The 22,322-nt window shown below is 42.9% G+C and overlaps 1 protein-coding gene across 1 annotated transcript in view; it reads left to right on the top strand.

Moving 5' to 3' along the window:
- The window catches only part of LOC144493937 (dynein axonemal heavy chain 6-like), an 814,395-nt gene that overhangs the window by 364,209 nt on the left and 427,864 nt on the right, over positions 1 to 22,322 (top strand). The window contains exon 35 of the mRNA XM_078213513.1: positions 367 to 599. Coding sequence (XP_078069639.1) covers positions 367 to 599 — 233 coding nt within the window. The remainder of the gene's footprint in view (positions 1 to 366; positions 600 to 22,322) is intronic.

Genomic DNA, 22,322 nt, shown 5'->3' with positions numbered 1-22,322 from the left:
AGTTGGTGGTGGAGGCAGAGACTCTAAACCCTTTTAAAATGTACTTGGATCTGCACCTTAAGTGCTGTAAGCTATGGGGCTACTGGCTGAGTGCAGGAGGAGGGATTAGAAAGGTCACTGTGGTGTCCTTGGGCGAGCATGGATAAGATGGATCGAATGGCCTCCTTCTGTGTTGTAACTTTTCTATGGTTCTATTGTTTAAGATAGTCCTTAAACCTCTCACTTTGCCCTAGTCGAATATATTTGATTGATCTGGTGTCAGGATCCTGTCTGTACTGCTGTTGCGATGTTTTATTCTGTTAAAGGTGTAGAAATGTCGATTGTTGCTGTGGTACTGTATTAAGAAGATGTGTTGTATAACTGCAGGTCTGAACGGTGGTTTCTGGAGAAGCATCCAGACAAGCTCCCGGCTCTGCTGGCAAAGCTGTACATGTTTTCCTTCACCTGGGCAGTGGGCGGCTGCTTGAAGCGTGAGGATGACTATGAGGAAGAAGCTCTGATTGGCCTCAGCGACAGAAGCAAAGAGGATGCTGCTATCAAGGTCACGCTGGATTTTGACAGTTTGGTCCACAGCTTGTTCGAGGGACAAACGCCGCTTTGTGAGTCAGGAACTTTAGAAACATAGAAACATAGAAAAACTACAGGCCGAACAGGCCCTTCGGCCCACAAGTTGTGCCGAACATATCCCTACCTTCTAGGCCTACCGATAACCCTCCATCCTATTAAGTCCCATGTACTCATCCAGGAGTCTCTTAAAAGACCCTATTGAGTTTGCCTCCACCACCACTGACAGCAGCCGATTCCACTCGCCCACCACCCTCTGTGTGAAAAACTTCCCCCAAACATCTCCCCTGTACCTACCCCCCAGCACCTTAAACCTGTGTCCTCTCGTAGCAGCCATTTCCACCCTGGAAAAAAGCCTCTGAGAGTCCACCAAATCTATGCCTCTCAACATCTTATATATCTCTATTAGGTCTCCTCTCATCCTACGTCTCTCCAAGGAGAAAAGACCGAGCTCCCTCAGCCTATCCTCATAATGCATGCCACTCAATCCAGGCAACATCCTTGTAAATCTCCTCTGCACCCTTTCAATCTTTTCCTATAGTGAGGCGACCAGAACTGAGCACAGTACTCCAAGTGGGGTCTGACGAGGGTCTTATATAGCTGCATCATTATCCGTGGACTCCTAAACTCAATCCCTCGATTGATAAAGGCCAGCACACCATACGCCTTCGTAACCACCTCCTCCACCTGCGGGGCCGATTTTAGAGTCCTATGGACCCGGACCCCAAGGTCCTTCTGATCCTCTACAGTACTAAGAGTCTTTCCCTTCATATTGTACTCCTTCATCCCATTTGACCTACCAAAATGGACCACGACGCATTTATCTGGGTTGAAGTCCATCTGCCACTTGTCCGCCCAGTCTTGCATCCTATCAATGTCCCTCTGTAACTTCTGACATCCCTCCAGACTATCCACAACCCCACCAACCTTCGTGTCATCGGCAAACTTACCAACCCAGCCCTCCACTTCCTCATCCAGGTCATTTATGAAAATGACAAACAGCAAGGGTCCCAGAACAGATCCCTGGGGCACACCACTGGTGACCGACCTCCATTTAGAAAAAGACCCATCTATACCCACTCTCTGCCTCCTTTGGGCAAGCCAGTTCTGGATCCACCGGGCAGCAGCCCCTTGGATCCCATGCCCTCTCACTTTCTCAAGAAGCCGTGCATGGGGGACCTTATCGAACGCCTTGCTAAAATCCATATAAACCACATCTACCGCTTTCCCTTTGTCAATGTGTTCAGTCACATTTTCGAAGAACTCCACCAGACTCGTAAGGCACGATCTGCCTTTGACAAAGCCATGCTGAGTATTCTTGAGCATACTAAACCTCTCTAAATGCTCATAAATCTTGTCCCTCAGGATCTTCTCCATCAGCTTACCAACCACTGAGATTAGACTCACCGGTCGGTAATTTCCTGGGCTATCCCTATTCCCCTTCTTGAAAATAGGAACCACATCCGCAATCCTCCAATCCTCCGGCACCTCTCCCGTCTCCATCGACGACACAACGACCATCGCCAGAGGCTCTGCAATCTCTTCCCTCGCTTCCCACAGTAACCCGGGGTAGATCCCATCCAGACCCGGCGACTTATCTATCTTGATGCCATTCAAAGATTCCAGCACAACCTGTTTGTTAAAGTCCACATACTCAATCTTTTCAGTCCACCGCACGCCCGCAGTACATCCACCCAGGTCCTTCTCCTCTGTGAAAACCGAGGCAAAATACTCATTAAGCACCTCTGCCATTTCTACTGGTTCCGTACAGACTTTCCCGCCTTCACCTTTTATAGGCCCTATTCCTTCACGTCTTATCCTTTTACTCTTCACATATTTATAGAACGCCTTCGGGTTTTCCTTAATCCTACCTGCCAAGGCCTTCTCGTGACCCCTTCTGGCTCTCCTAATTTCCTTCTTTAGTCCCTTCCTACAAGCCGTATACTCATCTAGATGCCTATCTTCGCCAAGCTCTCTGAACCTTTTGTATGCTTTCCTTTTCTTCTCGACTAGGTCCCGCACAGCTTTTGTGCACCACGGTTCCTTTAACCTACCAACATCTCCCTGTCTGCTCGGAACGTTGTCCTGTAGAACTCTAGACAGACATTCCTTGAAAAACTGCCACCTCTCTTCAGTACATTTCCCCGAGAATACTTCCTTCCAATTTACTCCTCTAATTTGCTGCCTTCTGTCTTCATATTTCCCCTTACTCCATGTAAACACTTTCCTTGCTTGCCTGATCCTCTCTTTTTCCAATGCAAGCCTAAAGGAGATAGAGTTATGATCGCTATCCTCAAGATGCTCTCCCACTGAGAGATCTGACACCTGTCCAGGCCTTGGTGGGATTGTGGTCGGTGTAGACTCGATGGGCCGAATGGCCTCCTTCTACACTGTAGGGTTCTTATGTTTCTATGATTCTGAGCTCTGCCCTTCTCTAATCCCCGTCCATCCTCCCTCTTGCACTGTCTATAACTCTTCTCTGTTTGCGAGCTACCTTCCTCACTCTCAGTCACCTCGTCTTGATCCCCTCCCCGCAACCTATCTAGTTTAAACTCTTCCCCAGTAGCCTCAGCCAACCTTCCCGCCAGGACATTGGCCCCCCTGAGATTCAAGTGCCACCCGTTTTTTGTGTACAGGTCACACCTGCCCCTAAAGAGGTCCCAATGGTCCAGGAACCTCAATCCCTGCCCCCTGCACCAGTCCCTCAGCCACACATTGATCCTCCACCTCACTCCATTCCTGCCCTCACCTTCCCGTGGCACAGGCAGCAATCCTGAGATTACTACCTTTGCTTTCCTCCTTCTCAGCTGTCTCCCTAATTCCCTATACTCTCTTTTCATGACCCCTTCCCCCTTCCGTCCCACATCAGTGGTCCCAATATGTACTGCAACCTCTGGCTCCTCTCCCTCCCACCTCAGGATTTCTGGGACTCGACCAGCGACATCCTGGATCCCGGCCCCATTCTCTCCATTCATGCCTGAACTCTGATGCTTGGTGATTCATTCACCACTGAAAACAGATTCTAGTTTAAAAATGAACCTGCTTTTAAGCATTTCTCAGTGTCTGCTAAATGATATCTACTCACAGCTGGGACAGTAACTGCATGCACTTTTAGACCCTCAACTGGTCTACCATCCTCTCCGATTTCGTGACTCTAAATCGGAAATGGGGTTAATTTGTCCTCAGCGAAGTGTGATGAAATAGAGAGTAATTTGTCCCCACTGGGAAAATGTAAAATAGGGGTTAATGTTTACACAGAGAGACAGGGTGAAATAGGGGTTAATGTTTACACAGTGAGACAGGGTGAAGTAGGGGTTAATGTTTACACAGAGAGACAGGGTGAAATAGGGGTTAATGTTTACACAGTGAGACGGTGAAATAGGGGTTAATGTTTACACAGAGAGACAGGGTGAAATAGGGGTTAATGTTTACACAGAGAGACAGGGTGAAATAGGGGTTAATGTTTACACAGAGAGACAGGGTGAAATAGGGGTTAATGTTTACACAGAGAGACAGGGTGAAATAGGGGTTAATGTTTACACAGTGAGACAGGGTGAAATAGGGGTTAATGTTTACACAGAGAGACAGGGTGAAATAGGGGTTAATGTTTACACAGAGAGACGGTGAAATAGGGGTTAATGTTTACACAGAGAGACAGGGTGAAATAGGGGTTAATGTTTACACAGAGAGACAGGGTGAAATAGGGGTTAATGTTTACACAGAGAGACGGTGAAATAGGGGTTAATGTTTACACAGAGAGACAGGGTGAAATAGGGGTTAATGTTTACACAGTGAGACAGGGTGAAATAGGGGTTAATGTTTACACAGAGAGACAGGGTGAAATAGGGGTTAATGTTTACACAGAGAGACGGTGAAATAGGGGTTAATGTTTACACAGAGAGACAGGGTGAAATAGGGGTTAATGTTTACACAGAGAGACAGGGTGAAATAGGGGTTAATGTTTACACAGTGAGACAGGGTGAAATAGGGGTTAATGTTTACACAGAGAGACAGGGTGAAATAGGGGTTAATGTTTACACAGAGAGACAGGGTGAAATAGGGGTTAATGTTTACACAGTGAGACAGGGTGAAATAGGGGTTAATGTTTACACAGAGAGACGGTGAAATAGGGGTTAATGTTTACACAGAGAGACAGGGTGAGATAGGGGTTAATGTTTACACAGTGAGACAGGGTGAAATAGGGGTTAATGTTTACACAGTGAGACAGGGTGAAATAGGGGTTAATGTTTACACAGTGAGACAGGGTGAAATAGGGGTTAATGTTTACACAGTGAGACAGGGTGAAATAGGGGTTAATGTTTACACAGTGAGACAGGGTGAAATAGGGGTTAATGTTTACACAGAGAGACAGGGTGAAATAGGGGTTAATGTTTACACAGTGAGACAGGGTGAAATAGGGGTTAATGTTTACACAGTGAGACAGGGTGAAATAGGGGTTAATGTTTACACAGTGAGACAGGGTGAAATAGGGGTTAATGTTTACACAGTGAGACAGGGTGAAATAGGGGTTAATGTTTACACAGAGAGACAGGGTGAAATAGGGGTTAATGTTTACACAGTGAGACAGGGTGAAATAGGGGTTAATGTTTACACAGAGAGACAGGGTGAAATAGGGGTTAATGTTTACACAGAGAGACAGGGTGAAATAGGGGTTAATGTTTACACAGAGAGACAGGGTGAAATAGGGGTTAATGTTTACACAGTGAGACAGGGTGAAATAGGGGTTAACGTTTACACAGAGAGACGGTGAAATAGGGGTTAATGTTTACACAGTGAGACAGGGTGAAATAGGGGTTAATGTTTACACAGTGAGACAGGGTGAGATAGGGGTTAATGTTTACACAGAGAGACAGGGTGAAATAGGGGTTAATGTTTACACAGTGAGACAGGGTGAGATAGGGGTTAATGTTTACACAGAGAGACAGGGTGAAATAGGGGTTAATGTTTACACAGAGAGACAGGGTGAGATAGGGGTTAATGTTTACACAGAGAGACAGGGTGAGATAGGGGTTAATGTTTACACAGAGAGACAGGGTGAAATAGGGGTTAACGTTTACACAGAGAGACGGTGAAATAGGGGTTAATGTTTACACAGTGAGACAGGGTGAAATAGGGGTTAATGTTTACACAGAGAGACAGGGTGAGATAGGGGTTAATGTTTACACAGAGAGACAGGGTGAAATAGGGGTTAACGTTTACACAGAGAGACGGTGAAATAGGGGTTAATGTTTACACAGTGAGACAGGGTGAAATAGGGGTTAATGTTTACACAGAGAGACAGGGTGAAATAGGGGTTAATGTTTACACAGTGAGACAGGGTGAAATAGGGGTTAATGTTTACACAGAGAGACAGGGTGAAATAGGGGTTAATGTTTACACAGAGAGACGGTGAAATAGGGGTTAATGTTTACACAGTGAGACAGGGTGAAATAGGGGTTAATGTTTACACAGAGAGACAGGGTGAAATAGGGGTTAATGTTTACACAGAGAGACAGGGTGAAATAGGGGTTAACGTTTACACAGAGAGACGGTGAAATAGGGGTTAATGTTTACACAGTGAGACAGGGTGAAATAGGGGTTAATGTTTACACAGAGAGACAGGGTGAAATAGGGGTTAATGTTTACACAGAGAGACAGGGTGAAATAGGGGTTAATGTTTACACAGAGAGACAGGGTGAAATAGGGGTTAATGTTTACACAGAGAGACAGGGTGAAATAGGGGTTAATGTTTACACAGTGAGACAGGGTGAAATAGGGGTTAATGTTTACACAGAGAGACAGGGTGAAATAGGGGTTAATGTTTACACAGTGAGACAGGGTGAAATAGGGGTTAATGTTTACACAGAGAGACAGGGTGAAATAGGGGTTAATGTTTACACAGTGAGACAGAGTGAAATAGGGGTTAATGTTTACACAGTGAGACAGGGTGAAATAGGGGTTAATGTTTACACAGTGAGACAGGGTGAAATAGGGGTTAATGTTTACACAGTGAGACAGGGTGAAATAGGGGTTAATGTTTACACAGAGAGACAGGGTGAAATAGGGGTTAATGTTTACACAGAGAGACAGGGTGAAATAGGGGTTAATGTTTACACAGTGAGACAGGGTGAAATAGGGGTTAATGTTTACACAGTGAGACAGGGTGAAATAGGGGTTAATGTTTACACAGTGAGACAGGGTGAAATAGGGGTTAATGTTTACACAGTGAGACAGGGTGAAATAGGGGTTAATGTTTACACAGAGAGACAGGGTGAAATAGGGGTTAATGTTTACACAGTGAGACAGGGTGAAATAGGGGTTAATGTTTACACAGAGACAGGGTGAAATAGGGGTTAATGTTTACACAGTGAGACAGGGTGAAATAGGGGTTAATGTTTACACAGAGACAGGGTGAAATAGGGGTTAATGTTTACACAGTGAGACGGTGAAATAGGGGTTAATGTTTACACAGTGAGACGGTGAAATAGGGGTTAATGTTTACACAGAGAGACAGGGTGAAATAGGGGTTAATGTTTACACAGAGAGACAGGGTGAAATAGGGGTTAATGTTTACACAGAGAGACAGGGTGAAATAGGGGTTAATGTTTACACAGAGAGACAGGGTGAAGTAGGGGTTAATGTTTACACAGTGAGACAGGGTGAAATAGGGGTTAATGTTTACACAGTGAGACAGGGTGAAATAGGGGTTAATGTTTACACAGAGAGACAGGGTGAAATAGGGGTTAATGTTTACACAGTGAGACGGTGAAATAGGGGTTAATGTTTACACAGTGAGACAGGGTGAAGTAGGGGTTAATGTTTACACAGTGAGACAGGGTGAAATAGGGGTTAATGTTTACACAGTGAGACAGGGTGAAATAGGGGTTAATGTTTACACAGAGACGGTGAAATAGGGGTTAATGTTTACACAGTGAGACAGGGTGAAATAGGGGTTAATGTTTACACAGAGAGACAGGGTGAAATAGGGGTTAATGTTTACACAGAGAGACAGGGTGAAATAGGGGTTAATGTTTACACAGAGAGACAGGGTGAAGTAGGGGTTAATGTTTACACAGTGAGACAGGGTGAAATAGGGGTTAATGTTTACACAGTGAGACAGGGTGAAATAGGGGTTAATGTTTACACAGTGAGACGGTGAAATAGGGGTTAATGTTTACACAGTGAGACGGTGAAATAGGGGTTAATGTTTACACAGAGAGACAGGGTGAAATAGGGGTTAATGTTTACACAGTGAGACAGGGTGAAATAGGGGTTAATGTTTACACAGAGAGACAGGGTGAAATAGGGGTTAATGTTTACACAGAGAGACAGGGTGAAATAGGGGTTAATGTTTACACAGAGAGACAGGGTGAAATAGGGGTTAATGTTTACACAGTGAGACGGTGAAATAGGGGTTAATGTTTACACAGAGAGACGGTGAAATAGGGGTTAATGTTTACACAGAGAGACAGGGTGAAATAGGGGTTAATGTTTACACAGAGAGACAGGGTGAAATAGGGGTTAATGTTTACACAGTGAGACGGTGAAATAGGGGTTAATGTTTACACAGTGAGACAGGGTGAAATAGGGGTTAATGTTTACACAGTGAGACAGGGTGAAATAGGGGTTAATGTTTACACAGAGAGACAGGGTGAAATAGGGGTTAATGTTTACACAGAGAGACGGTGAAATAGGGGTTAATGTTTACACAGAGAGACAGGGTGAAATAGGGGTTAATGTTTACACAGTGAGACAGGGTGAAATAGGGGTTAATGTTTACACAGTGAGACAGGGTGAAATAGGGGTTAATGTTTACACAGAGAGACAGGGTGAAATAGGGGTTAATGTTTACACAGTGAGACGGTGAAATAGGGGTTAATGTTTACACAGTGAGACAGGGTGAAATAGGGGTTAATGTTTACACAGAGAGACAGGGTGAAATAGGGGTTAATGTTTACACAGAGAGACAGGGTGAAATAGGGGTTAATGTTTACACAGAGAGACGGTGAAATAGGGGTTAATGTTTACACAGAGAGACAGGGTGAAATAGGGGTTAATGTTTACACAGTGAGACAGGGTGAAATAGGGGTTAATGTTTACACAGAGAGACAGGGTGAAATAGGGGTTAATGTTTACACAGTGAGACAGGGTGAAATAGGGGTTAATGTTTACACAGAGAGACAGGGTGAAATAGGGGTTAATGTTTACACAGAGAGACAGGGTGAAATAGGGGTTAATGTTTACACAGTGAGACAGGGTGAAATAGGGGTTAATGTTTACACAGTGAGACAGGGTGAAATAGGGGTTAATGTTTACACAGTGAGACAGGGTGAAATAGGGGTTAATGTTTACACAGAGAGACAGGGTGAAATAGGGGTTAATGTTTACACAGTGAGACAGGGTGAAATAGGGGTTAATGTTTACACAGAGAGACAGGGTGAAGTAGGGGTTAATGTTTACACAGTGAGACAGGGTGAAATAGGGGTTAATGTTTACACAGTGAGACAGGGTGAAATAGGGGTTAATGTTTACACAGTGAGACAGGGTGAAATAGGGGTTAATGTTTACACAGAGAGACAGGGTGAAATAGGGGTTAATGTTTACACAGTGAGACAGGGTGAAATAGGGGTTAATGTTTACACAGAGAGACAGGGTGAAGTAGGGGTTAATGTTTACACAGTGAGACAGGGTGAAATAGGGGTTAATGTTTACACAGAGAGACAGGGTGAAGTAGGGGTTAATGTTTACACAGAGAGACAGGGTGAAATAGGGGTTAATGTTTACACAGTGAGACAGGGTGAAATAGGGGTTAATGTTTACACAGAGAGACAGGGTGAAGTAGGGGTTAATGTTTACACAGAGAGACAGGGTGAAATAGGGGTTAATGTTTACACAGAGAGACAGGGTGAAATAGGGGTTAATGTTTACACAGAGAGACAGGGTGAAATAGGGGTTAATGTTTACACAGTGAGACAGGGTGAAATAGGGGTTAATGTTTACACAGAGAGACAGGGTGAAATAGGGGTTAATGTTTACACAGTGAGACAGGGTGAAATAGGGGTTAATGTTTACACAGTGAGACGGTGAAATAGGGGTTAATGTTTACACAGTGAGACAGGGTGAAATAGGGGTTAATGTTTACACAGAGAGACAGGGTGAAATAGGGGTTAATGTTTACACAGTGAGACAGGGTGAAATAGGGGTTAATGTTTACACAGAGAGACTGTGAAATAGGGGTTAATGTTTACACAGTGAGACGGTGAAATAGGGGTTAATGTTTACACAGAGACGGTGAAATAGGGGTTAATGTTTACACAGTGAGACAGGGTGAAATAGGGGTTAATGTTTACACAGAGAGACAGGGTGAAATAGGGGTTAATGTTTACACAGAGAGACAGGGTGAAATAGGGGTTAATGTTTACACAGTGAGACAGGGTGAAATAGGGGTTAATGTTTACACAGAGACGGTGAAATAGGGGTTAATGTTTACACAGAGACGGTGAAATAGGGGTTAATGTTTACACAGTGAGACAGGGTGAAATAGGGGTTAATGTTTACACAGAGAGACAGGGTGAAATAGGGGTTAATGTTTACACAGAGAGACAGGGTGAAATAGGGGTTAATGTTTACACAGTGAGACAGGGTGAAATAGGGGTTAATGTTTACACAGAGACGGTGAAATAGGGGTTAATGTTTACACAGAGACGGTGAAATAGGGGTTAATGTTTACACAGTGAGACAGGGTGAAATAGGGGTTAATGTTTACACAGAGACAGGGTGAAATAGGGGTTAATGTTTACACAGAGAGACAGGGTGAAATAGGGGTTAATGTTTACACAGAGACAGGGTGAAATAGGGGTTAATGTTTACACAGTGAGACGGTGAAATAGGGGTTAATGTTTACACAGTGAGACGGTGAAATAGGGGTTAATGTTTACACAGTGAGACAGGGTGAAATAGGGGTTAATGTTTACACAGAGAGACAGGGTGAAATAGGGGTTAATGTTTACACAGAGAGACAGGGTGAAATAGGGGTTAATGTTTACACAGTGAGACGGTGAAATAGGGGTTAATGTTTACACAGTGAGACAGGGTGAAATAGGGGTTAATGTTTACACAGTGAGACAGGGTGAAATAGGGGTTAATGTTTACACAGTGAGACAGGGTGAAATAGGGGTTAATGTTTACACAGAGAGACAGGGTGAAATAGGGGTTAATGTTTACACAGAGAGACAGGGTGAAATAGGGGTTAATGTTTACACAGTGAGACAGGGTGAAATAGGGGTTAATGTTTACACAGAGAGACGGTGAAATAGGGGTTAATGTTTACACAGAGAGACAGGGTGAAATAGGGGTTAATGTTTACACAGAGAGACAGGGTGAAATAGGGGTTAATGTTTACACAGAGAGACAGGGTGAAATAGGGGTTAATGTTTACACAGTGAGACAGGGTGAAATAGGGGTTAATGTTTACACAGAGAGACGGTGAAATAGGGGTTAATGTTTACACAGAGAGACAGGGTGAAATAGGGGTTAATGTTTACACAGTGAGACAGGGTGAAATAGGGGTTAATGTTTACACAGTGAGACAGGGTGAAATAGGGGTTAATGTTTACACAGTGAGACAGGGTGAAATAGGGGTTAATGTTTACACAGTGAGACAGGGTGAAATAGGGGTTAATGTTTACACAGAGAGACAGGGTGAAATAGGGGTTAATGTTTACACAGTGAGACAGGGTGAAATAGGGGTTAATGTTTACACAGAGAGACAGGGTGAAATAGGGGTTAATGTTTACACAGTGAGACAGGGTGAAATAGGGGTTAATGTTTACACAGTGAGACAGGGTGAAATAGGGGTTAATGTTTACACAGTGAGACAGGGTGAAATAGGGGTTAATGTTTACACAGAGAGACAGGGTGAAATAGGGGTTAATGTTTACACAGTGAGACGGTGAAATAGGGGTTAATGTTTACACAGTGAGACGGTGAAATAGGGGTTAATGTTTACACAGTGAGACAGGGTGAAATAGGGGTTAATGTTTACACAGAGAGACAGGGTGAAATAGGGGTTAATGTTTACACAGAGAGACAGGGTGAAATAGGGGTTAATGTTTACACAGTGAGACGGTGAAATAGGGGTTAATGTTTACACAGTGAGACGGTGAAATAGGGGTTAATGTTTACACAGTGAGACAGGGTGAAATAGGGGTTAATGTTTACACAGTGAGACAGGGTGAAATAGGGGTTAATGTTTACACAGAGAGACAGGGTGAAATAGGGGTTAATGTTTACACAGTGAGACAGGGTGAAATAGGGGTTAATGTTTACACAGAGAGACAGGGTGAAATAGGGGTTAATGTTTACACAGTGAGACAGGGTGAAATAGGGGTTAATGTTTACACAGAGAGACAGGGTGAAATAGGGGTTAATGTTTACACAGAGAGACAGGGTGAAATAGGGGTTAATGTTTACACAGAGAGACAGGGTGAAATAGGGGTTAATGTTTACACAGAGAGACAGGGTGAAATAGGGGTTAATGTTTACACTGAGAGACAGGGTGAAATAGGGGTTAATGTTTACACAGAGAGACAGGGTGAAATAGGGGTTAATGTTTACACAGTGAGACGGTGAAATAGGGGTTAATGTTTACACAGTGAGACAGGGTGAAATAGGGGTTAATGTTTACACAGAGAGACAGGGTGAAATAGGGGTTAATGTTTACACAGAGAGACAGGGTGAAATAGGGGTTAATGTTTACACAGTGAGACAGGGTGAAATAGGGGTTAATGTTTACACAGAGAGACAGGGTGAAATAGGGGTTAATGTTTACACAGAGAGACAGGGTGAAATAGGGGTTAATGTTTACACAGTGAGACGGTGAAATAGGGGTTAATGTTTACACAGAGAGACAGGGTGAAATAGGGGTTAATGTTTACACAGAAAGACGGTGAAATAGGGGTTAATGTTTACACAGAGAGACAGGGTGAAATAGGGGTTAATGTTTACACAGTGAGACAGGGTGAAATAGGGGTTAATGTTTACACAGAGAGACAGGGTGAAATAGGGGTTAATGTTTACACAGAGAGACAGGGTGAAATAGGGGTTAATGTTTACACAGTGAGACAGGGTGAAATAGGGGTTAATGTTTACACAGTGAGACAGGGTGAAATAGGGGTTAATGTTTACACAGAAAGACGGTGAAATAGGGGTTAATGTTTACACAGTGAGACAGGGTGAAATAGGGGTTAATGTTTACACAGTGAGACAGGGTGAAATAGGGGTTAATGTTTACACAGAGAGACAGGGTGAAATAGGGGTTAATGTTTACACAGAGAGACAGGGTGAAATAGGGGTTAATGTTTACACAGTGAGACAGGGTGAAATAGGGGTTAATGTTTACACAGAAAGACGGTGAAATAGGGGTTAATGTTTACACAGAGAGACAGGGTGAAATAGGGGTTAATGTTTACACAGTGAGACAGGGTGAAATAGGGGTTAATGTTTACACAGAGAGACAGGGTGAAATAGGGGTTAATGTTTACACAGAAAGACGGTGAAATAGGGGTTAATGTTTACACAGAGAGACAGGGTGAAATAGGGGTTAATGTTTACACAGTGAGACAGGGTGAAATAGGGGTTAATGTTTACACAGAGAGACAGGGTGAAATAGGGGTTAATGTTTACACAGAGAGACAGGGTGAAATAGGGGTTAATGTTTACACAGAGAGACAGGGTGAAATAGGGGTTAATGTTTACACAGAGAGACAGGGTGAAATAGGGGTTAATGTTTACACAGAGAGACAGGGTGAAATAGGGGTTAATGTTTACACAGAGAGACAGGGTGAAATAGGGGTTAATGTTTACACAGTGAGACAGGGTGAAATAGGGGTTAATGTTTACACAGTGAGACAGGGTGAAATAGGGGTTAATGTTTACACAGAGAGACAGGGTGAAATAGGGGTTAATGTTTACACAGTGAGACAGGGTGAAATAGGGGTTAATGTTTACACAGAGAGACAGGGTGAAATAGGGGTTAATGTTTACACAGAGAGACAGGGTGAAATAGGGGTTAATGTTTACACAGAGAGACAGGGTGAAATAGGGGTTAATGTTTACACAGAGAGACAGGGTGAAATAGGGGTTAATGTTTACACAGTGAGACAGGGTGAAATAGGGGTTAATGTTTACACAGAGAGACAGGGTGAAATAGGGGTTAATGTTTACACAGAAAGACGGTGAAATAGGGGTTAATGTTTACACAGAGAGACAGGGTGAAATAGGGGTTAATGTTTACACAGTGAGACAGGGTGAAATAGGGGTTAATGTTTACACAGAGAGACAGGGTGAAATAGGGGTTAATGTTTACACAGTGAGACAGGGTGAAATAGGGGTTAATGTTTACACAGTGAGACAGGGTGAAATAGGGGTTAATGTTTACACAGAGAGACAGGGTGAAATAGGGGTTAATGTTTACACAGTGAGACAGGGTGAAATAGGGGTTAATGTTTACACAGAGAGACAGGGTGAAATAGGGGTTAATGTTTACACAGAGAGACAGGGTGAAATAGGGGTTAATGTTTACACAGTGAGACAGGGTGAAATAGGGGTTAATGTTTACACAGAGAGACAGGGTGAAATAGGGGTTAATGTTTACACAGAGAGACAGGGTGAAATAGGGGTTAATGTTTACACAGAGAGACAGGGTGAAATAGGGGTTAATGTTTACACAGTGAGACAGGGTGAAATAGGGGTTAATGTTTACACAGAGAGACAGGGTGAAATAGGGGTTAATGTTTACACAGTGAGACAGGGTGAAATAGGGGTTAATGTTTACACAGAGAGACAGGGTGAAATAGGGGTTAATGTTTACACAGAGAGACAGGGTGAAATAGGGGTTAATGTTTACACAGAGAGACAGGGTGAAATAGGGGTTAATGTTTACACAGAGAGACAGGGTGAAATAGGGGTTAATGTTTACACAGAGAGACAGGGTGAAATAGGGGTTAATGTTTACACAGAGAGACAGGGTGAAATAGGGGTTAATGTTTACACAGTGAGACGGTGAAATAGGGGTTAATGTTTACACAGAGAGACAGGGTGAAATAGGGGTTAATGTTTACACAGAGAGACTGTGAAATAGGGGTTAATGTTTACACAGAGACGGTGAAATAGGGGTTAATGTTTACACAGTGAGACAGGGTGAAATAGGGGTTAATGTTTACACAGAGAGACAGGGTGAAATAGGGGTTAATGTTTACACAGTGAGACAGGGTGAAATAGGGGTTAATGTTTACACAGTGAGACAGGGTGAAATAGGGGTTAATGTTTACACAGTGAGACAGGGTGAAATAGGGGTTAATGTTTACACAGTGAGGCGGTGAAATAGGGGTTAATGTTTACACAGTGAGACAGGGTGAAATAGGGGTTAATGTTTACACAGAGAGACAGGGTGAAATAGGGGTTAATGTTTACACAGAGAGACAGGGTGAAATAGGGGTTAATGTTTACACAGAGAGACAGGGTGAAATAGGGGTTAATGTTTACACAGAGAGACAGGGTGAAATAGGGGTTAATGTTTACACAGAGAGACAGGGTGAAATAGGGGTTAATGTTTACACAGAGACGGTGAAATAGGGGTTAATGTTTACACAGAGACGGTGAAATAGGGGTTAATGTTTACACAGAGACGGTGAAATAGGGGTTAATGTTTACACAGTGAGACAGGGTGAAATAGGGGTTAATGTTTACACAGAGACGGTGAAATAGGGGTTAATGTTTACACAGTGAGACAGGGTGAAATAGGGGTTAATGTTTACACAGAGACGGTGAAATAGGGGTTAATGTTTACACAGTGAGACAGGGTGAAATAGGGGTTAATGTTTACACAGAGACGGTGAAATAGGGGTTAATGTTTACACAGAGAGACGGTGAAATAGGGGTTAATGTTTACACAGTGAGACAGGGTGAAATAGGGGTTAATGTTTACACAGAGAGACAGGGTGAAATAGGGGTTAATGTTTACACAGAGACGGTGAAATAGGGGTTAATGTTTACACAGAGAGACAGGGTGAAATAGGGGTTAATGTTGACACAGAGAGACAGGGTGAAATAGGGGTTAATGTTTACACAGAGACGGTGAAATAGGGGTTAATGTTTACACAGAGAGACAGGGTGAAATAGGGGTTAATGTTTACACAGAGAGACAGGGTGAAATAGGGGTTAATGTTTACACAGTGAGACAGGGTGAAATAGGGGTTAATGTTTACACAGAGAGACAGGGTGAGATAGGGGTTAATGTTTACACAGAGAGACAGGGTGAAATAGGGGTTAATGTTTACACAGAGAGACAGGGTGAAATAGGGGTAATGTTTACACAGAGAGACAGGGTGAAATAGGGGTTAATGTTTACACAGTGAGACAGGGTGAAATAGGGGTTAATGTTTACACAGAGAGACAGGGTGAAATAGGGGTTAATGTTTACACAGTGAGACAGGGTGAAATAGGGGTTAATGTTTACACAGTGAGACGGTGAAATAGGGGTTAATGTTTACACAGTGAGACAGGGTGAAATAGGGGTTAATGTTTACACAGAGAGACAGGGTGAAATAGGGGTTAATGTTTACACAGTGAGACAGGGTGAAATAGGGGTTAATGTTTACACAGAGAGACTGTGAAATAGGGGTTAATGTTTACACAGTGAGACGGTGAAATAGGGGTTAATGTTTACACAGAGACGGTGAAATAGGGGTTAATGTTTACACAGTGAGACAGGGTGAAATAGGGGTTAATGTTTACACAGAGACGGTGAAATAGGGGTTAATGTTTACACAGAGACGGTGAAATAGGGGTTAATGTTTACACAGTGAGACAGGGTGAAATAGGGGTTAATGTTTACACAGAGACAGGGTGAAATAGGGGTTAATGTTTACACAGAGAGACAGGGTGAAATAGGGGTTAATGTTTACACAGAGACAGGGTGAAATAGGGTTAATGTTTACACAGTGAGACGGTGAAATAGGGGTTAATGTTTACACAGTGAGACAGGGTGAAATAGGGGTTAATGTTTACACAGTGAGACAGGGTGAAATAGGGGTTAATGTTTACACAGAGAGACAGGGTGAAATAGGGGTTAATGTTTACACAGAGAGACAGGGTGAAATAGGGTTAATGTTTACACAGTGAGACAGGGTGAAATAGGGGTTAATGTTTACACAGTGAGACAGGGTGAAATAGGGTTAATGTTTACACAGTGAGACAGGGTGAAATAGGGGTTAATGTTTACACAGTGAGACAGGGTGAAATAGGGGTTAATGTTTACACAGAGAGACAGGGTGAAATAGGGGTTAATGTTTACACAGAGAGACAGGGTGAAATAGGGGTTAATGTTTACACAGAGAGACAGGGTGAAATAGGGGTTAATGTTTACACAGAGAGACAGGGTGAAATAGGGGTTAATGTTTACACAGAGAGACAGGGTGAAATAGGGGTTAATGTTTACACAGAGAGACAGGGTGAAATAGGGGTTAATGTTTACACAGTGAGACAGGGTGAAATAGGGGTTAATGTTTACACAGAGAGACAGGGTGAAATAGGGGTTAATGTTTACACAGTGAGACAGGGTGAAGTAGGGGTTAATGTTTACACAGAGAGACAGGGTGAAATAGGGGTTAATGTTTACACAGAGAGACAGGGTGAAATAGGGGTTAATGTTTACACAGAGAGACAGGGTGAAATAGGGGTTAATGTTTACACAGAGAGACAGGTGAAATAGGGGTTAATGTTTACACAGTGAGACAGGGTGAAATAGGGGTTAATGTTTACACAGTGAGACAGGGTGAAATAGGGGTTAATGTTTACACAGTGAGACAGGGTGAAATAGGGGTTAATGTTTACACAGTGAGACAGGGTGAAATAGGGTACACAGAGTTACACAGTGAGACAGGGTGAGGGTGAAATAGGGGTTAATGTTTACACAGTGAGACAGGGTGAAATAGGGGTTAATGTTTACACAGTGAGACAGGGTGAATAGGGGTTAATGTTTACACAGTGAGACAGGGTGAAATAGGGTTAATGTTTACACAGTGAGACAGGGTGAAATAGGGGTTAATGTTTACACAGTGAGACAGGTGAAATAGGGGTTAATGACAGTGAGACAGGTTAACAGTTGAGACAGGGTGAATGAAATAGGGGTTAATGTTTTACACAGAGAGACAGGGTGAAGTAGGGGTTAATGTTACACAGTGAGACAGGGTGAAATAGGGGTTAATGTTTACACAGTGATACAGGGTGAAATAGTCGGGTTAATATTTTACACAGTGAGGACAGGGTGTAATAGGGGATAATGTTTACACAGTTGAGACGGTGAAATAGGGGTACACAGTGAGACAGGGTGAAATAGGGGTTAATGTTTACACAGAGAGACAGGGTGAAATAGGGGTTAATGTTTACACAGTGAGACAGGGTGAAATAGGGGTTAATGTTTACACAGTGAGACAGGGTGAAATAGGGGTTAATGTTTACACAGAGAGACAGGGTGAAATAGGGGTTAATGTTTACACAGAGAGACAGGGTGAAATAGGGTTAATGTTTACACAGTGAGACAGGGTGAAATAGGGGTTAATGTTTACACAGTGAGACAGGGTGAAATAGGGGTTAATGTTTACACAGTGAGACAGGGTGAAATAGGGGTTAATGTTTACACAGTGAGACAGGGTGAAATAGGGGTTAATGTTTACACAGTGAGACAGGGTGAAATAGGGGTTAATGTTTACACAGAGAGACAGGGTGAAATAGGGGTTAATGTTTACACAGAGAGACAGGGTGAAATAGGGGTTAATGTTTACACAGAGAGACAGGGTGAAATAGGGGTTAATGTTTACACAGAGAGACAGGGTGAAATAGGGGTTAATGTTTACACAGAGAGACAGGGTGAAATAGGGGTTAATGTTTACACAGAGAGACAGGGTGAAATAGGGGTTAATGTTTACACAGAGAGACAGGGTGAAATAGGGGTTAATGTTTACACAGAGAGACAGGGTGAAATAGGGGTTAATGTTTACACAGAGAGACAGGTGAAATAGGGGTTAATGTTTACACAGAGAGACAGGGTGAAATAGGGGTTAATGTTTACACAGTGAGACAGGGTGAAATAGGGGTTAATGTTTACACAGTGAGACAGGTGAAATAGGGGTTAATGTTTACACAGTGAGACAGGGTGAAATAGGGGTTAATGTTTACACAGTGAGACAGGGTGAAATAGGGGTTAATGTTTACACAGAGAGACAGGGTGAAATAGGGGTTAATGTTTACACAGTGAGACAGGGTGAAATAGGGGTTAATGTTTACACAGAGAGACAGGGTGAAATAGGGGTTAATGTTTACACAGAGAGACAGGGTGAAATAGGGGTTAATGTTTACACAGTGAGACAGGGTGAAATAGGGGTTAATGTTTACACAGAGAGACAGGGTGAAATAGGGGTTAATGTTTACACAGAGAGACAGGGTGAAATAGGGGTTAATGTTTACACAGTGAGACAGGTGAAATAGGGGTTAATGTTTACACAGTGAGACAGGGTGAAATAGGGGTTAATGTTTACACAGAGAGACAGGGTGAAATAGGGGTTAATGTTTACACAGAGAGACAGGGTGAAATAGGGGTTAATGTTTACACAGTGAGACAGGGTGAAATAGGGGTTAATGTTTACACAGTGAGACAGGGTGAAATAGGGGTTAATGTTTACACAGAGAGACAGGGTGAAATAGGGGTTAATGTTTACACAGAGAGACAGGGTGAAATAGGGGTTAATGTTTACACAGAGAGACAGGGTGAAATAGGGGTTAATGTTTACACAGAGAGACAGGGTGAAATAGGGGTTAATGTTTACACAGAGAGACAGGGTGAAATAGGGGTTAATGTTTACACAGAGAGAACAGGGTGAAATAGGGGTTAATGTTTACACAGTGAGACAGGGTGAAATAGGGGTTAATGTTTACACAGAGAGACAGGGTGAAATAGGGGTTAATGTTTACACAGTGAGACAGGGTGAAATAGGGGTTAATGTTTACACAGAGAGACAGGGTGAAATAGGGGTTAATGTTTACACAGAGAGACAGGGTGAAATAGGGGTTAATGTTTACACAGAGAGACAGGGTGAATAGGGGTTAATGTTTACACAGTGAGACAGGGTGAAATAGGGGTTAATGTTTACACAGAGAGACAGGGTGAAATAGGGGTTAATGTTTACACAGTGAGACAGGGTGAAATAGGGGTTAATGTTTACACAGAGAGACAGGGTGAAATAGGGGTTAATGTTTACACAGAGAGACAGGGTGAAATAGGGGTTAATGTTTACACAGTGAGACAGGGTGAAATAGGGGTTAATGTTTACACAGAGAGACAGGGTGAAATAGGGTTAATGTTTACACAGTGAGACAGGGTGAAATAGGGGTTAATGTTTACACAGAGAGACAGGGTGAAATAGGGGTTAATGTTTACACAGAGAGACAGGGTGAAATAGGGGTTAATGTTTACACAGTGAGACAGGTGAAATAGGGGTTTAATGTTTACACAGAGAGACAGGGTGAAATAGGGGTAAATGTTTACACAGAGAGACAGGGTGAAATAGGGGTTAATGTTTACACAGAGAGACAGGGTGAAATAGGGGTTAATGTTTACACAGAGAGACAGGGTGAAATAGGGGTTAATGTTTACACAGAGAGACAGGGTGAAATAGGGGTTAATGTTTACACAGAGAGACAGGGTGAAATAGGGGTTAATGTTTACACAGTGAGACAGGGTGAAATAGGGGTTAATGTTTACACAGAGAGACAGGGTGAAATAGGGGTTAATGTTTACACAGAGAGACAGGTGAAATAGGGGTTAATGTTTACACAGAGAGACAGGGTGAAATAGGGGTTAATGTTTACACAGAGAGACAGGGTGAAATAGGGGTTAATGTTTACACAGAGAGACAGGGTGAAATAGGGGTTAATGTTTACACAGAGAGACAGGGGTGAAATAGGGGTTAATGTTTACACAGTGAGACAGGGTGAAATAGGGGTTAATGTTTACACAGAGAGACAGGGTGAAATAGGGGTTAATGTTTACACAGAGAGACAGGGTGAAATAGGGGTTAATGTTTACACAGTGAGACAGGGGTGAAATAGGGGTTAATGTTTACACAGTGAGACAGGGTGAAATAGGGTTAATGTTTACACAGAGACAGGTGAAATAGGGGTTAATGTTTACACAGTGAGACAGGGTGAAATAGGGGTTAATGTTTACACAGTGAGACAGGGTGAAATAGGGGTTAATGTTTACACAGAGAGACAGGGTGAAATAGGGGTTAATGTTTACACAGTGAGACAGGGTGAAATAGGGGTTAATGTTTACACAGAGAGACTGGGTGAAATAGGGGTTAATGTTTACACAGAGAGACAGGGTTGAAATAGGGGTTAATGTTTACACAGTGAGACAGGGTGAAATAGGGGTTAATGTTTACACAGAGACAGGGTGAAATAGGGGTTAATGTTTACACAGAGAGACAGGGTGAAATAGGGGTTAATGTTTACACAGAGAGACAGGGTGAAATAGGGGTTAATGTTTACACAGAGAGACAGGGTGAAATAGGGGTTAATGTTTACACAGAGACAGGTGAAATAGGGGTTAATGTTTACACAGTGAGACAGGGTGAAATAGGGGTTAATGTTTACACAGAGAGACAGGGTGAAATAGGGGTTAATGTTTACACAGTGAGACAGGGTGAAATAGGGGTTAATGTTTACACAGAGAGACAGGGTGAAATAGGGGTTAATGTTTACACAGAGAGACAGGTGAAATAGGGGTTAATGTTTACACAGAGACAGGGTGAAATAGGGGTTAATGTTTACACAGAGAACAGGGTGAAATAGGGGTTAATGTTTACACAGAGACGGTGAAATAGGGGTTAATGTTTACACAGGAGACAGGGTGAAATAGGGGTTAATGTTTACACAGAGAGACAGGGTGAAATAGGGGTTAATGTTTACACAGAGAGACAGGGTGAAATAGGGGTTAATGTTTACACAGAGAGACGGTGAAATAGGGGTTAATGTTTACACAGAGAGACAGGGTGAAATAGGGGTTAATGTTTACACAGAGAGACAGGGTGAAATAGGGGTTAATGTTTACACAGAGACAGGTGAAATAGGGGTTAATGTTTACACAGTGAGACAGGGTGAAATAGGGGTTAATGTTTACACAGAGAGACAGGGTGAAATAGGGGTTAATGTTTACACAGTGAGACAGGGTGAAATAGGGGTAATGTTTACACAGAGACGGTGAAATAGGGGTTAATGTTTACACAGAGAGACAGGGTGAAATAGGGGTTAATGTTTACACAGGAGACAGGGTTACAGAGACAGGGTGAAATAGGGGTTAATGTTTACACAGAGACAGGTGAAATAGGGGTTAATGTTTACACAGAGAGACAGGGTGAAATAGGGGTTAATGTTTACACAGTGAGACAGGTGAAATAGGGGTTAATGTTTACACAGTGAGACAGGGTGAAATAGGGGTTAATGTTTACACAGAGAGACAGGGTGAAATAGGGGTTAATGTTTACACAGAGACAGGTGAAATAGGGGTTAATGTTTACACAGTGAGACAGGGTGAAATAGGGGTTAATGTTTACACAGAGAGACAGGGTGAAATAGGGGTTAATGTTTACACAGAGAGACAGGGTGAAATAGGGGGGGGTTAATGGGTTTTACACAGAGAG

Source organism: Mustelus asterias, chromosome 5 (assembly GCF_964213995.1).
Source record: "Mustelus asterias chromosome 5, sMusAst1.hap1.1, whole genome shotgun sequence".
Lineage (NCBI taxonomy): Eukaryota > Metazoa > Chordata > Chondrichthyes > Carcharhiniformes > Triakidae > Mustelus > Mustelus asterias.
Note: the sequence above shows the minus strand (reverse complement) of the source record. Positions and strands in the feature narration are given on the sequence as shown.